This window comes from Cryptomeria japonica, unplaced genomic scaffold, assembly GCF_030272615.1.
Source record: "Cryptomeria japonica unplaced genomic scaffold, Sugi_1.0 HiC_scaffold_36, whole genome shotgun sequence".
NCBI lineage: Eukaryota > Viridiplantae > Streptophyta > Pinopsida > Cupressales > Cupressaceae > Cryptomeria > Cryptomeria japonica.
The window spans coordinates 768,642-787,480 of NW_026728858.1; the positions used below are offsets into that span (position 1 = coordinate 768,642).

Genomic DNA, 18,839 nt, shown 5'->3' on the forward strand with positions numbered 1-18,839 from the left:
TGTGAAGTCTATGTTTTTCAATGGAATCCTAGAAGAGGAAGTATATATTGAGCAACCAGAAGGGTTTGCCTTATCAGAAGATAGTAACTTGGTGTGTAGATTACACAAAGGCCTGTATGGATTAAAACAAGCACCTAGGGCATGGTATGAACGGTTACACTCTCATCTTGTGAAGATTGGATTTCAGAGAACAAGTGAGGATAGCAACATCTATCTAAAATCTGAAGGTGATCAGATTTTGATCTGTGAAGTATTTGTAGATGACATAATCTTTGGAGGAGATGATAAAATGAGTCATGCTTTTGCAGATAGAATGGAGAAAGAGTTTGAGATGTCTCTGATTGGAGAGATAAAGTTCTTCATTGGTTTACAGATTCAACAAATGAAAGAGGGTATCTTTATTACCCAGTCCAAGTATGTTAAAGAGGTATTGAAGACCTTTGGCATGGAGGAGAGCAAGCCGGTTGGTACACCGATGGTGATCGGCTGTAAATTGACTAAGGAAGATGATTCAGTGTTGGTGAATGAGAAGGAGTACCGGTCAATGATTGGTAGGCTGCACTATGTGGTGCACAACAAACCAGATATTGCTCATGTAGTGGGCATAGTAGCTCATTTTTTTAAAAGTCCAAGAGAATCCCACTTGGTAGCTATCAAGCAGATTCTTAGATATCTGAAAGGAATAGTTGACTATGGATTGTGATATCCATATAATGGCGACTTTAACCTCAAAGTATATACTGATGCCGATTGGGTAGGTAATGTGGATGACCGAAAGAGAACAACTGGTGGAGCATTCTTTCTTGGTGGAAGACTAGTCTCGTGGACGAGTAAGAAGCAGAGCTGTATTTCTCAGTCTACAGCTGAAGCATAATATGTGGTAGCATTTATGAACTGCACTCAAGCAATCTGGATGAAACATGTATTGGAAGGTTTCAAAGTACCTATATCTAAGCCGGTGAATATATTTTGTGACAACACAAGTGCAATAAATATTTCCAAGAATCTGGTATTGCATGCTGGAAATAAGCACATTGAGCTTAAGTATCACTTCTTGAGAGAAAAGGTTCAGAATAAGGAGCTTGTACTAGAACATGTTTCCAGTAAGGAGCAACTAGCAGATATATTCACTAAGCCCTTACCAAAGACTACATTTACTTATTTGAGAGGTGAATTAGGGGTTCTGCCCCTTCATGAAGTCAACTAAAGTTGTGTGATCCACATTAGTCAGGTACTACAGTGTCAAATCTTTCAAGATTGATGTGTTGAAGGATGCTACTCCATAGGGGGAGCAACATAGTGGAGAATGGAAGCTTGTGCCTCCACTTTGGCATTGTTGTCAAAGGGGGAGAAGATATCTGATGTATGGGGAGAATATATCTGATGATGCAGAATACACTGGTCTATGATGTCTACAGTTGAAATGCTACATTGAGTATTGCCATCACTGCCAAAGGGGGAGATTGTTGGCATATGATGAATCGACATGTTGATATGATGATAATTTATGTTGTCATTGATGTCAATAAGTGTAAGTGAATCAGTTTGCAGATTGGAAGAAGTTGGTGAACCGGTATGAAGAAATGCAGTGAACCGGTGTCGAGGTTTCACTGAGTGTGACTACCGGTTGGTAATCTCAGTTCTAGGGTTTTCGGTTTGGCAATCTCGCTTGTGCGATGCAACCGATGACATTTTGTGTTAAGCTAGCTAAGAGATGAAGATGAGATTGTGATGCCACGTCAGCTTTGTGCACATGAAGGATTTCCTTGAGGATCTTGCACGAGAAGATCGACTGCATTAAATGTCTACCTCGGGAATGAACATTCTTCTTAGTGGTATGAGAAGAAAGTGTGACGAGGTACTGATTTCTATGTGCAGTGAAGAATGGACGATGTAGATTGTCTTATGATTTGTTTGAAATTGTATTGCTCTATGCAAAGTGTTTGGACGGTCAGGATTGGACCGCTTCTATTGTAAACCTAAAATGCTTAGGGTTTAGGGTTTATGCTACCGACCTAATTGTTGTCTATAAGGTCGATGATGTTTGTTATTGTAAGTTGTTGGCTAATGTTGTGTGTGTATCCGAGTGATGAGATACTTGACAGACCAGTAAGAGAAAACTATAGAGTGTGATTGTAGGAGTATAGGAACTGAAAATGATCTGCCTTAGCATATAGTGTTGTTATCAGATCAAAGCTTTACCTGTTGTCTTCTAACCATTTCAACAGAAGGAAAATCCCTTTGTTGGGTAGCTTTAACAGGCTTACTGCAAATCCTCTAACCAGGTGACTCAAGATTCATTAAGTTCTTCAAATCCTCTAGCAAGGTAACCTTTAACAGGGTATATAGCCATCCCTTAACCGGGTGATCTTTAACAGGATTGGTTCCTAGCAGAATCTTATTGTAAAGTCTATAACCGGACTAGGCTCCTAACAAAGAAAGCTTCAAAAGAGTTCAAAAACAAGCTTGTGGGTATTCATTCCCACTGTGGTTTTTCCCATTTGGGTTTCCACGTGAAAAATCTGTGTGTCATGTGTTGTGCATTTTTCATGAGATGATTAAGTGATTATGCATGCAGAGCTAATGGTTATGGTATTGGTGACACACCACATTCATATGTTTATTGGTAAAGTAGCTATCAAGTATTAAATGTATTTGAAGTGTTCAGACTTATCTATGTTGTCTAAAGTCTTACTGTGTTTAACCGGTATTTCCATGGTTAAGTTCAGTAATGAAGACAATCGGTTAGTGTTGTTTTATCTTGAAAAGATTGTTAGAAAGTCTTTGACTATACTGATTCACCCCCCCCCCCCCCCCCTCTTAGTACCAGTAAGGGTATCTTTTGTTCATCATTATTCATCAAAATGGACCTAGTTCATAAGGTCCAATTTTGGTAAAGTTATGGAATTAATTTGTATCAATTTTTTGAGTGTTAATTCAATAGGTTCACCAAGGGGTGTAAATATTCTTTTGGGTGCGCCTGCCCTTGGTGGTCTTGGATTTCTTGATTGTAGTACGTTGGTGTTGTTTATTTGAGTTAGATTCTTACTAGCAAGATCAACTGGTCCTTGTAGATATAATATTGGTTGAGCTCTATTTACAACACATGCATCAACAACTCCATCATTTGTGACATTCTTGTTCCTAGACCAAAATTTTGGTCTTTCATTGTTTGTACTTGTGTTTGGCCCATTATCTCTGTGGTGTTTCATTATCCCTTGCTCTAATATGCCTCTTTCACATTTGATGCCTTTTTCCATGATGTCTTTAAAATTGTTTAGGCATTGCATTTGTAATGGATACTTAATTGGAGGTACACGATTTTCATTGAAAATGTCTACTTGCTCAGCTTCAGGGATATGACTAAGACATTTGTGGTATAAACCTCTCCAGCTTTGCAAGAATGTAGTGAAGGTTTCTCCTTTCTTTTTCCTTGTTGCAGATAGATCTATCAAGGTAACTGGAATATCTATATTGAATGCAAATTTTGATATGAATAACTCAACCAGTTCACCCCACGAAGCAATCTTAGGTGGGAGGTGTGAAAACCATTCTAATGTTGTCCCTCCAAGACTTTTGGAAAATAGCCTCATTAAGTATGTATCATCGTGGGCTACCTCGATACATATCATGAAGAATTCACTAACATGATCTCAAGGATCACCTTTCCCTCTATATTTGCCGAAACTTGGAGTTTCAAAATGCATGGGAAAAGGTGGCATGTATAACTTTTTGTCAAAAGGATATGGACAAAGGTCCTCCATTGTATAGCTCCTTTTATCATTGACTGTTTGCATACTGGTCATCTGTTTTTGAAGATTCTCCATTTGTTGAGTCAGGATCTATGTTTGCATCAATGGTGTACTGACTTGATGAGTATTTCTCACAAAAGGAACAATATTGGAGTAACTTGAGCTTTCTGAAATGTAGATTGACCATGTAGTTGTGTACAATAAGTCCCACTAGGCTGTGTAAAGTATGCAAATTGTGTATTGACATTCGATTGAGTTGATCTTGTTATCCCTTGATTCACATTTTGGCCACTGTAGGTAGATCCACCTAAAACTGAAGGTTGGGTTATACTTGTTGAAGAAGGGTTTTGAGCTATTTTAGCTTGCATTGTTACACTAGGCATTTTTTGAGATTTAACACTAGTAATTGCCAATGCAACTGTTGATGGTGTTGAAGTTGTAGTTGCTTGAGTATTTTGAGATACACCCTAGGTTGATGTTGCAAGTGTTGCTTGAGTCTGTGTAATAGTAGATACTCAAGGAACAAAATTAATGCAATGTCACACCTAGCGGCAATATAGCCGAAATGTTCACTCTTGGAGGTAATTTGGCCCCATTTTGGACTAATCATGCAAGATATTTGTCTCTATCATTATTGATGAGAGTGTTGCAAGATCTTGTTGGGCTGGTTCCAATTCTTTTTTAGTTAGATTATGTTGTATTTCATCAATGGAGGGCATCATGTTTATGTTTGTTGATAAGTTTGCGGGTCTCCAACCCGGTGTTTGTTGATTTGTGGACAAGTTCATATTCCATGTTGGGTTAACCGAAGGGTCACGTGATCTTGACTCTTTAAGACTCTCTAAAATGCGAATGCAAGACTCAACTAAATGTAACCAGGTATGCTTCTAAGACTTTCTAAAGACTAAAATGCAGACAATGCAATCTATGAGTGAAGACTTGCTATCAAGGATTTCCGAATTCAAACACAAGATCTTCAGCATATTGCTGAAATGCTTCAAAATCTTCCTCTTCTTTGATTTGATTTTTGAGGTCTATGTCAATTTGTATTGACTTTCAAACTTCCTCATTTATGACAACTTGGACTATGTCGTATTGGTCTTGATCAACTACCAATTCTTCAGCAAGAATATTTAAACCATCAATTACTTCTAATTGAACGTTGTTTGACCCAAGTTTGGGTTGCTCAAATGGGAATTTGCCATCTCCTTTTAGACCCATATGCTAAAGATTATAATGCAAAATATATGGAAAACCTAGGAATGATTGACACTTTGTTTTAAGGAATCTAACAAGGATTTAGAAATTCTGCTATAGTCTTTTCAACCAATTGTCTGATGGCTTCCTTTTGAGATGCCTTTTTTTTAATCTTTTTCCTCAATTTTTCATCAAGATGAACATATTTCCGAATCTCATTATCTATGATGGTCTCAACTATATCATACTGAGCACGATCAACTTTTAGTTTCCAAGCAAGGTTGTCCAAACTATCAATTATTCCTAATTGGTCATTGTTTGGCCCAAGATCGGGTTGCTCAAATGGAAATTCGTCATCTACTTTCAGACCCATGTATTGAGGTATGTTTCTTAGACTCTAATGCAATACTTAATTCTATATGAGTGGATGCAACTTGATTGAAGACTACTCTTTTTGTGATGTGAGGACTTGTGCAAAAACTTTGTGCAGTATGATGACACTAAAGGACTTATACATTAACTAGATGTCTACGACTTAAGATCACTTGAGAAAGACATGTTTTTCATCTTTGAATTTTGCAAAAGTTTTGGTTTGATGTTGGCATTGATCTTGACACTTGACTTTGTTGAGGGACTTGATCTTGTTGATGTTTTGACTAAACCTGGTTGAGGTTCCACTTTGTGTTTGGTATTTTATAAAATGTTTGAATTTGGTGAAATGTAGCAAAGGACACAATAGACACATCAAAAAGAATAATAACACATAAATAATACTTGTTTAAAGAGCTTTTTCAAATTCTCATGAATATTGGAGTCTTTTTCAAAACCCCATTTTGTTTTCGTTGTAATTGGTCAATCGATAGAACATCAAGCAGACTCTCCTAATGGTCAAAAGGTCACAAGTATTACCACAAACCACATCTTGATACTCCATTAGCTCAAACAACCCTGTCACACCCTAGGGTGCGCCCATTTTTTAACCTTTTTTAGGAAATTAGACCAAAGCAGATTGCTCCTCAATTGGCCTATTATCCTAGGAGATATATGGTAAGTGTCTTGGGGGGAAATTGTTCCCCACCCTTGCACTGTGATAATCCAAGTGTCTAGTTACTGACTTAGTTGGGCTTCTAATTTCTAAGGTGTTTAGAAAGAGTTTCGTTCAAGTGGTCACAATCAGCATTGTTTTACACTCTGTTGAGGGAGGTCTCCCAGTCTGTAGAAGTTACACTCTACAGATTTTAACGTACCGTATAGGCACTGAGGGAGGCATAATGTTGTTGTGACAACATGTAACACTCATCGCATATGATTTTTATCACATACACATTTATTTAGAGTGTCTTGGATTACTTGGCTTTAGTCATTGCCACTTAGGTCGTTCCCTCTCACTTGGCCTTATGGGATACTTGGGAGGCGAGCCTTCTAAAGGTGTTATCCTAATGTAGAAAATGAAATAAAGCATGAAAAAGGTGGGTATAACTTTTTGATTACCCAAAAAAGGGGAGAGCACCTATCACCTTGAAGACAGGAAGAATAATGATTCCTTTTAAACCTTCATTGCAATGTTTTCTAAACATTAGAGATGTTACTCCAAAAAGGCATGGGGTTCATTTTAACTGTCATAGAAATGATGGAAATTGTATTGTTCTTTTTAACAACACCAAAAGAATTTTTCTACTCTAACCCTGCAGAGAAAATAACGTTAGTAGACATATGGTGGGCTATCCAGCCTAATTTTCTTAGTTAAAAATCTATATATTTTCACAAATAGAGAGCAATCTTGATAAAAACCATAACTAAATAGAGATAGAATGCAAAAAACCTAAACTAGCAATTGCGAATTATTGTGATAGAAATTGCAAATTGATATTTGAGCAATTGTGTAGCAATATCAGGTTAATCGCTCATTAGTTAAATGCAAAAATAAATTTTTTATTTATTTTTAAATAAACAACAACAAAAGACAGAAGATAGAAATTTGATTCTGTAATGATGTTATCCAAAATCACACGAGCCATCACATTAATGTCGTCATAAAATTTGTATTTGGCAATGAATCAATGGATGCTTCTATGATATTGGGCGATTGCTTCTTTTTCTTCAATTTCGCGAAGCTCTCTATCTTCTTTTAGGAGTCTTTTGTATGCTCTTTGTTCTATCCTATCTTGTCTTTCCCTCCTTGCACTTGAGATTTCGAAGGTTACCTTTCCTACCATTGGATTAGACACATTTTATGCAAAAAATAAAAAATTCTCAGAATTGAAAGATTTTTATGGGTTAGGTGCGCAAGATCAACTAATTAAGAAACAACAAATAAACAATTATTTTTCCCCTTTTTTGAGCAATTGCAGTGGATTTTACTGTCAATTGCAATGGATTTTGATGGCAATTGTGGATAAATATTTGCAATTGCGAATTTATGTCTGATCTATTGTGGATTCTGGTTTTTTGTGCACGCACGTATCTGCAAAACCAATTAAAACAATAGAGGAATGTTAGATCTGATTCATGTCAGGTTCACCAATTGTTCTCATGTATGAAATCATGAAATCGAAGCTAATTAGACTAAAAGGACGAATCACAAAATCCTTAACTAATTAAATTGATTTTAAACACTGTATAATGAAATAAATGATAGAAATAGAAAGATTAAACTAAATTAAAACTCCATATTCTCCACTTGTGCTTCCATTGTTCTTCTCCATAATTGTTGGTGTAGGTGGCTCTTAGGTATTGCACTGATTTCTTGCATAAGATGGACAATAACTTTGAAGACTCTAATTCTAGCTTGAATTGAGAAAAAGAGGTTGAATTTATATATTTTCAACACAAAGAAGGTGAGAATTTGAACTCAAGTGTTGATTGATAGACAACTAAAACTGATTGATCTGTTAACTCATTAGATTGATCTGTTAACATATTTGATTGAGGAGTCAACTCAATCGATTAACTAGTAGACTGAATAGATTAGCTAGTTGACTGAGTTGATGAATCAGATGCCTGAATTGATTGGAGAGATAAGTAGATTAATTGATCATTCAGAAAAGGTGATTGAGAGTTAAAAAGGGTGATTGATGAGTTAGTTGCGTTAACTAATTAGATAACAGATTTGATCAATCAGTTTAGATTTTAGCATGTGTTGTAGGAATTTAAAGTTGAATTTGATTTTCATTTTCAATTTGGATTTGAATTTGGACTTTTGAATGCTAAAATGCACATGAAAGTAACTGAAATTCAGATTTGGTGAAAAATGAATTTGGAAGAAATGAAATTAATTGAAATGAAGTGAAATTCGAATTAGGGGAAAATGACATGAAATTAGATGGAATTAATTGGAATTATAATTTGGGGATTGGAAGAATTAATTAATTAATTAACTGAAATGAAATTATTTAATCATAGGAAATTGAATTAATTAAATCATAAAGATTATTTAACTAAGGAAATTTTTGCAATTAATTAAATAATTGATATTTAATTAATAATTGAGATAGGGTTAATTGATTAAATGATGAAATGATAAGAATTTGATAATTAAAAATGTTAAATGTTCTGATCAGAATAAATATTTAACTTAATCAAATAATTAAAGAATTACTTAATTAAATAGATGAATAATTAGTGTAGAATTAATGAGATATTTTTAGGTGTCTACACTAATATTATTAGATAATTGTATAAATATAATTTTTTAAATTAAATAATTAATTAAAAATATTGAAAATAAATTAAAATAAAATTTTAAAAAATAAATCTATTATTTCATAATTAAAATTTATTAAATATAAAAAAAATTATTAACAGATCTTAAGGAAAATTAATTTCTTTTAATAAAATATGTTTTTTTATATTTTATAAAATAATAGTAAATATAATAGTTTGAAATAAAATAAAATAAATTTTAATAAATGAAATAGCTTTAAAACTGATATCATTTTAGATTTTATCAAGACTATTGAAAATACCTATACCAATTTATATAATGTATACAATAATATTATAAAAAATATACAATATTCTAAATGCGATTATTCTCAAGTAAATAAAATAATCTAAGCTTGTATATGTACAACGTGTAGAGTTCGAACTCGACGCGATGTTGCATTAATTAGATAACAAAAAATGGCTATTAATAGATAACGAAAATGGCAATGAATTTATGAAATTGCCAATAAAATATTTAGTTTTCCATAAATAACAAAATATTAGCCAATAAAATTAAATAATTTTCAAATGGTAGATAAAAATCACTAATACACTATAAGGGGCAGAAGAAGCAATAAACAGAAGAGAGAGGATAGAGCCAAAGAGAAGGGTATTATTGGTGTACTCGATTACATAAAGAAAACCAAGGGAGGAGGAGTCTCCCTTGGAAATCAATGAAAATAACAACATGGAATGTCAGGGGTCTATTGACCCCTGACAAAAAACGCTTGGTCAAGAGGGTTTTTCAAAGAATTTCAGGAGACATCATCATGTTGCAAGAGACCAAGCTCAATGAAGAAAAAGCTTTCTTTTTCAAATCTTTAAGTAGGATGTGGGATAGTGTCTTTCAAGAGGCAAAAGGCTCCATGGGTGGACTGGCGACTCTATGGAATCCAGATAAAGTGATAGTAGAATTGATTAATAAGCAAGATAACTGGATACACTGTAAAGTAAGAACATTGCAGGAAGATTTGGAATTCTCCCTAATCAATGTTTATGGACTGACAAAGACAAAGGAAAAGAAAAGGGTTTGGAAAGAAATTACAGATCAGATCAGAATGTTCGATCTGGAGAAAACAATTGTAGCAAGAGATTTTAATGCAATCCTCAACAATGATGAAAAATGTGGAGGTTTAAGAATGAATACCCGAGTGATGGAAGATTTCAGAGATTTTGTAGAAAATAATAACCTTTTTGATGTTGTTCCTAAAACTGGAAATTTCACTTGGACCAATAGGAGGGCAAACGTTTGCAGAATTTTCGAGAGATTGGACAAAATATTTGTTGGTTCATTTTGGATAAGAGCTAGTTTTGATCTGGAATCAAAAATCCAGCCCATAACACTTTCAGACCATTACCCGGTTCAGTTAACTTGCACAATACCATTGATGAAGGTGAAAGGCAACTTCAAGTTCTTAAGCATGTGGTGGAGAGATTCAAACTTTGAAGAAAACATGGAAAAATGGTGGAAAGAATGTAAAGATATTAAAGGCACTCCTAGTTTTTGTTTTGTTCAAAAGTTAAAATATCTCAAAAACAAGATCAAAATATGGAATGTGGCTTCCTTCAAGAACATCTTTGCTAAAAAAATCAGAGTGGAAGAGGAACTAAATAGGATTAATAATCTGGTGATAGAGAAGGGGATGACGAATGAAGAATTCCATGAAGAGAATTCCCTTAAAGTGGAACTGGCAGAAATACTCCTGAGAGAAGAAATGTATTGGAGGGACAAATCTAGGGAATTATGGATAGACGCAGGGGACTCAAATTCTAAAATTTTTCATGCCTCATTTAAAGCAAAAAGGAATAAAAATAGAATTAATCAACTGAAAGATATCTAGGGTAAAATGGTTGGTAGAGCAGAAGATGTGGAGAACATTGCAGTCAAATATTTTGAAGACAACTTGGGAACTTTGGAGGGGGAGAGAAATGAAACAATTGATTATCTACTAGACATCATTGACAAACAGATTATGGATGAGGATAATGCTGCTCTTTTGGCCCCAATTTCAAAAGATGAAGTTAAAAAGGCAACATTTGATGGAGGTGTATCAGAAGTGCTTGAAATTTATGGGAGATGACATTTGGATGGTGGTGGAGGAATTTAGAAGGAGAGGCAAATTTTTTAAAGAAATAAATAATACTCTGATAGCCCTGATTCCAAAAAAGCAAAATTGCCTAAGTATAGCAGATTATAGGCCAATATCTTTGTGCAATACAATATATAAAATCATATCCAAAGTCATGGTTAATAGATTGAAGATGGTTTTAGATAAGCTAGTATCTCCAGAACAAAATGGTTTTACTCTTGGGAGAGAAATTGCCGATAGCATAATCACGGTTGCTGAAACTATACACTCGATGAAAAGGAACAAGACACAGGGGATGGTGATAAAACTGGATGTCAGTAAGGCATATGATCGGGTAAATTGGCTTTTCCTCTTTTCAGTTCTTGAAAGATTTGGTTTTGATTCTAAATGGATAAATTGTATAAAACACTGTGTATCGTCAGTATCATACTCCATCATTGTAAATGGTTCTATAGTAGGTTTTTTTCAAGCTTCAAAAGGTATTAGACAAGGAGATCCATTGTCTCCCTTTTTGTTTGTATTAATGGCTGAGATTCTGGATAGAAATGTCAAGAGTTTAGTTAAAAAGGGTTTATGGAAAGGAGCATTCATTCATAACAGTATTGATCCTATCTCCCACTCCCAATTTGCTGATGATACAATTCTCTTTGGGGAAGCCACTGAAAAGGAAGCAATGGTTATTAAGAAGCTTCTGAATGACTATGAAATAGGCTCGGGGTAGAGTATGAACAAGGAGAAATCAATGATATATTTCTTCAATACTAATGAGAGAATGCAAAGTAAAATAAAGGAAATCATGGGCTATCCTCAACGTAACTTTCCACTAAAATACTTAGGGGTTCAGCTAGATCCCGGCAAACAACAGAACAAAATGTGGGAGGACGTTATCAACAAATGTCAAGTAAAGGCCTCTTCCTGGAAGAACAAGTGGTTAACTCAGGCAGGTAGAATCCAGATGATTAAATCTGTTCTTTCTGCGATTCCCACTTACCAAATGTCATGCTTTAGGCTATCATTTAAGGCAGCAAAAGAATTAGACAGTCTATTCAAAAAGTTTTTGTGGGAAGGAGCTCAGGAGAAAAAGAAGTTTCCTCTCATCAACTGGGATACAACCTATTTAATAAAATTGGAGGGAGGAGCGGGTCTAAGAAAAATGGATTTGCACAATCAAGCTCTTGGGGCTAAATTAGCATGGAAAATGTGTTCTCAACCTCATAAATCATGGTGTAAGATTATGGCTGCTAAATATTTGGATTCAACCTAAGCAGAAAGGATATTTATAGTGGCCAACTCAATTAAGGGATCCCCAATTTGGAAACATATTTGGGAAAGCAGAAGTATATTAACAGAGCACTTGACATGGAAAATAGGAAATGGTGGAAAGGAAAAATTTTGGAGAGATTCATGGAATGGTGACATTTCTTTAGCAGAAGAAATAGACGACAAGGCATGGATTTATGAAGTGGAAACAGAGGTAGGCTATTATGCGACGGATTATATTTTGGAAGGGCAGAAGGAATTGGATTGGATTAAATGGAAATCAGTTGGGGAATGGAAGATGGAAAAGAACACGCAGTTAAAAGACATTCTAAACAGGAAAAAAAAAATTATATATCTTAACGAAGAAGATCAGTTACTATGGAGTGTTTCTAAAACTGGCAAATATAAAGTCAATCTGGGATATGAGATCCTTAGGAACAGAATAAAGAATGTGGAATGGCCCTCAGAGTTGTGTTGGCATAAATTAGTATTGCCTAAGGCAGGGGCATTCCTATGGACAGCTTTGCATGGCCGCATATTAACAGGGGACAGATTGAGAACTATTGGAATTGCTGGACCAAGTGTATGCATCCTATGCAAGGAAAATGAAGAGACAGCGGATCATCTTTTACTTTGGTGCTCGTACTCTAAAAAAGTCTGAGATTGGCTATTGGATAAAATGCAGTTTGGATCAGTGAGAAATCTAAATTAAAAAGTTTTTTATTATCATGGCCAACCAATATCAATAAATCAAAATGGAGTATACTGTGGGTGGTAAGTCCATCGCTGCTTGTGTGGCATATATGGAAGGAAAGAAACAAAAGAGTATTTAATGAGGAAGCTCTGTCTTATGATATGCTAATTCCAAAAATAAAAAGAGCCATAGAAGAGGTAATCAATGTGAAAGTAGTGGGAGGGAAGTATTGTATGTATTCTTCTTGGGACAAAGAGATGGAAAGACACTGGAATTTAACAAAAAATAGTGGATACAAACTAATGGAGAAGAAGCAGAATAGAGCCAGTGTAGTATGGATTCCTCCAAAGATAGGAAACTTCAAGATGAACTTTGATGGTGCTATCCGAGGCAACCCAGGAAAATTTGGATACGGTGCCATTATAAGGAATGAGTTTGGCAATTTTGTAGGGGCAAAATATGGTTCACTGGGAATCAATACAAACAACATGGCAGAATTGGTGGGATTACTAGCTGGAATGGAATGGTGTGTGGCACACGGCATTCAGGATGTAAATGTTGAGGGAGACTCACAAATTATCCTGAATGGCATTTCAAATAAGAATTTTGAAAACTGGAAACTGGAGGCGGTACGACCCAATATCCATAAAATAAGCGAAAGTTTAAACAATTTCACCCTCAAACACATCTACCGAGAGGGCAACGCAGCAATGGACTGGCTGGCTAATAGAGGCATCGAATGTGATGACTCAATACAATTGACAGAGAAGGAGGAGCTACCAGACAGATTGATAGAGATCCTTGCTGCAGACAGAGGCAGATTTCCTAAAACTGGAATCGGTTGACAAAGATTTTCTGTGAAAAGAAGGGTGCATCGAGGACAAACGTGAAGGTTTCAATCATGCCTCGATTGCACATAGCATTATGGGCTTGTCACATCTGAGAACTTTTCTTAAAGAAAAACGTTTAGACAGAGACTAAAAGAAGAGTCAAGCAAGAAAAGATTATGCTCGGGTACCAATAAGTGGGATCTAGGAAGTCACATGGCTCCCGAGAGGCTCAGATAGTTCAAAAAAGAAAACTCAGAAAAGATATGAATTCAGTCAGTAAGATTCTAGCAGAAAGAGGACAAAGTTAGAAATTGCCAAATCATTTTCCATCCTTTTAAGGCGAAGGTGAAGGCTTTTTTGCCAAGTGATTTTTTGGACAAGGTCTTAGGGGAGACTAGAAGGATTTGTGCTAAATATGGCTTTTTCGGAAGGATCAGTTGTGTTAACTGTGAAAATGCATTGATCGCACAATTGAAAAACTTGTTCAATACTGAAGAAAATGTTTATGAATCCATTAGGGGGCTTGTGGGCATTACCTTAAACACTGACAGACACTGGTGCGATGCTTTGGTGCTGGAAGCTGTTCTTCTTCCTTTGGCGGATATCATTGAAACAAAGGAAAAAGTGGTTGAATTAATAGCAGGTTTCATTAAACCCTTCATAGTAGATACGGTAGCAGAAGCCATTCTGGGTTTGGAGGAAGGAGTCAGAGTTAGTATACTGAAGGTTTATTTTCAATTTCAAAATTACCTTCGATCGGACTCTGAGGATGAGGAAGAGAGTGATGGTGACGATGTTGTTAAAGGAGAAGATAGTGAGAGTAGTGATGGAGGAGAGGAGGCTTCTGTGAGCAGTGAGGAGATTCGAGAGATGGTCCACAGAGAAGTGTGGAGGGAAGAGCGGGAGAGAAGGAAGAATTTTGGGGATGAGGTATGGGAAGTTTTTAGATGCGCAATCTTCAATGGAAACCTTGAACCATTTCACAGGATCACTGAGACAGAAGAGTGGTGGCTTCCGGAGAGTTCCACACGTAAAGCAATCGCGATAGGTGAGCATGCCGTTGTGATATACCAAGCCATAGGAGGTCAGATGTAACCCCGGTTTTGCGTTTGGGTCAGTGGAGGAAATTTGGAAGTAGCAGGAGGGATAACCGTATGGGCCTATTAAGCAAAGTATTTTATATATGTATTTGGGTTGATTTAAATGGTCTTAGGGTATATGAATATCTATTACAATGTAATTTCAAAATTTTCAAGTAATATAGGGAGCTATCCCCATAAAAGATAGCACTTATCGATTAAAAAAAAAAAAAAAAATCGCTAATACACTTAAATGATTTTTCCTTCGGAGTATAACTTTTCACCTATACACTTATATATATTTTCCTTTAAATGAAAAACATTTGCCTCATACATTATATATATTTCCCCACACAATAATGAATTATTCGCTAGGATTTTATGGAATTTTCATACCCTAAAAAAAAATCCGCCAATACAAATTATTATTTTTTTCAAATTTGAAAAAAATTTCGCCATCAATATGAAATTTCCCCCCAAAAAATAATGTTTGATTCGAAAGGATTTTACACTTTTGATCGGGGGGTGGTTTCTTAAAGTTATCCCTATTAGCTAGTAATCGGGATAGATTGGAATGTAAATGGGAACTGCCCAAGGAGGGATGGTATAAATTAAACTTTGATGGAGTAGCCAGAGGAAATCGAGGAATATTAGGTGCTGGATTTTTTATTTCAAAATGGGATGGAAGGATCATAGATAAAATGACAGAGCCTTTAGAATAGGGTACCAACAATCAATGAATTGAGAAGAGAGATAACACCAAATTAAATATTAAATGCATTATTAAAAAAAGCTTTAAGTATTGTTAGCTCCTTTGAAGCAGAGTGGTTTTCAGCCATATTTACAAGGAAGGAAATTGGGCAGCAAATGTTTTGGTTAATAAAGCAGCAGACAGTATTCGTATAGATGTAGAGTATTTACTTTAAGTCATGTTTGGTTTGTCAATTATTTTTATTAGTTTTGGTTTGGTAAGGTTTTAAAATCCTTTGGAGCGGGAATTCAATCCGAATTTTGAAAATTAAAATGGAGACTTCTAGGCCCATAGTGATTTAAGTTGGAAGGACACATCATCAATAATAAGAACGGGCATATTTTATTTAAAAAGTAAAAAGTAATAAGAAGTGAAGTGATGTAGACAAATTGTTAGGGAAAATATTGATGAGTAAGAAAGCATGCGATCATAGCATCATCATATAACGTAATTGAGCGAGGATTCAAGAACTTTTTGCCAGATATGTCGAAGGAAGTACTCCCTTGCCAACTCTTTAGCCTAAAGTCTTACAGTGATCACACGAGTGGAGTTGGATACAGATATTGCAATAGATTTATTTTGTATGTCTCCAAGCATTCATTATGGGATGTAAATTTTGTGTGAGAAACTTCATCGCCTCTATTAAATCGAGATTTTATAACCATTCTTCATTCATTTTCTCTTTGTGTTTAGCAAAGCTATGTGGATAATTTCAGTGGATTCTAATATCAGGCTGGTAGCGAAGAAGCGATAAATGGCACTCTTGGGTCCTATCACAAGTAAAATGCTTCAACAAGTGACAAATATTTCACATCCACTCTTGTTGGATGTAATTTGTGACATACTCCAGGAGTTCAGTTTCTCATAGCCAACCATAGGTATAGAGTCAATACCGACATCCCGACTCATTGCTTGGCTACTATCTTGAAATTGGGGGAATCCAAAGTGGTAGCAAAATCTAATTATGTTTGAGGATTTTTAAGGCAGGCTTTTTAGGGGATATGGACAGAGCTCTCTATGAGAACGATCACAACCTTACTATCCCTCCATCTTCCTTTTACGGGTTAGCAAGTAGGAATGGAGTCCCAAGGCCTAGGTTTCCAATACTTTTCATATGGGATCAAGAGTGTTGGGAAGTGAGTATTCATTTGAAGAGAAGATGCTTAGACTTTATCAAAAAATTTATGGGATTTGCAGATGATGGAGTTTTGGTTCCCCCTATAGGGGATGATATTGATGTCACTCTATAGTGGGTTCGTGAGTTCAAACGTTTGACTGGAAGGTGTGACAAAGATGATCCTTTCTCAGAGAGCGGGAGTAGCAACAACAGTGAAGAATATGAGGAAGGCCCAGTTCTAGGGAGGGAGTGAGCCCTATATTGACTTATAGCCCTATCATGGTGTTGATAATATATACATGATAATATTTAGAAAGGTATGTATGGTCGAGATATGATATTAAATTATCTCTGGCTTTATTAATTGTCAGAGATAGTAGATCTACTATGGTTTCCATCCCTATTTTTCTATTTAGGGATTGTTGTAGCTTAGAAGTCTCCTCTGAGATAAATTAGTAGTGATATGGCTCAATATATGATTTAAAGAGATCCGAGAAGGTTTATTTTTTAAGATGTAAATTTTTGCTTATATTAATACAAAACGACTATATTCCCTTTACCGAGCAAGATAAATAAATCTGATTGTATAATTAAACATAGCTATTATATCATTTAAATTCTCATCATAACCTGATTGTTCAATTAAATCGCAGAGAAACTAACAAATTAGGTTTATGTCATAATTGACATCTTTTAAAGATAAATAATGTACTATTATGCTTATCCTAACCCTAACTTTGATGTAAACCCTAAACATAATTGTAACCCTGACACTAAACCCTAACCATAAATGTCCCTAATATTAAACCGCGTCCATAACCCTAATCCTAAACACAATCCAAATTGTAATCCTAAACCCTAACGTAACCATAATCCTCGACCAAAACCAAACCCTAATGTTGATGCTAACCTTAACCATGATAGAAATCCTAATCATTATCATAAGCCTAACGGTAAACTCTAACCCTAATCGTAGACCTAATCCGAACCATGATGTAAACGTTAAACCCTGACAATAACACTAACCTTAACCCTATCACCAACCATAACCATAATACTCATGATTAAATAAAGTTTAATATATCTTAGATTTTAGTATCTGCTTTGATCTTGCAACACATATATATTATAAAAAATAGTCTAAATAGATATATAAAATTTCATATATCTTTGTGTAATAATATAATAATATAATTTATTTTAATAGAAAGGTACTATATAAAATTATATATTGATTTATTTTATGTTTTCCATATCATGCCGCACAACTCTGGATAACATATATACCTTAAATTTTAATTTAATCTATTTTATATAGATTAAATTACAACTTAAGGTATATATGCTAGTTCTTAAGCCTTCCTTACTTTCAATCATATAGAGCACTTTCTAAATTGAGGAGGAAAGGAATCATTGTACAATGGTAGCAAAGGTAGAGTGTAAAGGTGTGAATACGTTAACAAAGAACTTTATTTTGTATCTTCAATTTGACAACCATTTAGACATCAAAAAGTTGATTTATTTTCAATATTTCTTTTTATTATTTAGTTTAAACAATTGTATTTCTATATTTATCTAAAAATTATAGTTTAATTTTAAAAAAATTCTATTTATTTTTTAATTATTTTGAAATTATTATGTTTATATTAAATCAAATAAAGAACAAATAGAAATAAAATTTTAAAATACAGATATATTTTTAGATAATTGTATTTAAAATAAATAATTAATTAAAAATATTGAAAATAAATAAAAATAAAATTTTAAAAATGAATCTAAAAAAATATTGACAGATCTTAAGGAAAATTAATTTCTTTTAATAAAATATGTTTTTTGATATTTTGTAAAATAATAGTAAATATAATAGTTTGCAATAAAATAAAATAAATTTTAATAAATGAAATAGCTTAAAAATTGATATCATTTTAGATTTTCTCAAGAATATTGAAAATATTTATACCAATTTATATAATATATACAATAATATTATAAAAAAAAATATAATCTTCTAAATGCGATAATTCTCAAGTGAATAAAATAATCTAAACTACTATCTATATATAATCTTTAATAAAAACATAATTTTCAAGTGAATAAAATTAATAATAAGAAGAAGCATCTACCTTTACCAATCTAGACAATATATACAATAATATTATAAAAAATATATAATCTTCTAAATGTTATAATTCTCAAGTGAATAAAATAATCTAAACTATTATATATATAATCTTTAATAAAAACATAATTCACAAGTGAATAAAATTAATAAGAAGAAGCACGAAGAAGCACCTACCTTTGTTGTAGATTTATAAAGAAATTTTTTTTGACATCGCGGGAATTCAATAACAGTACAGGCTGTGC

At 34.2% G+C, this 18,839-nt stretch overlaps 1 protein-coding gene across 1 annotated transcript; it reads left to right on the top strand.

Annotated features, from left to right (window-relative positions):
• The first annotated feature begins 9,484 nt into the window (after window positions 1-9,484).
• Window positions 9,485-10,495, top strand: LOC131862171 (uncharacterized). The gene has a single exon (XM_059214982.1). The coding sequence runs from the start codon at window positions 9,485-9,487 to the stop codon at window positions 10,493-10,495; it is 1,011 nt and encodes a 336-aa protein (XP_059070965.1).
• Window positions 10,496-18,839: the final 8,344 nt, after the last annotated feature.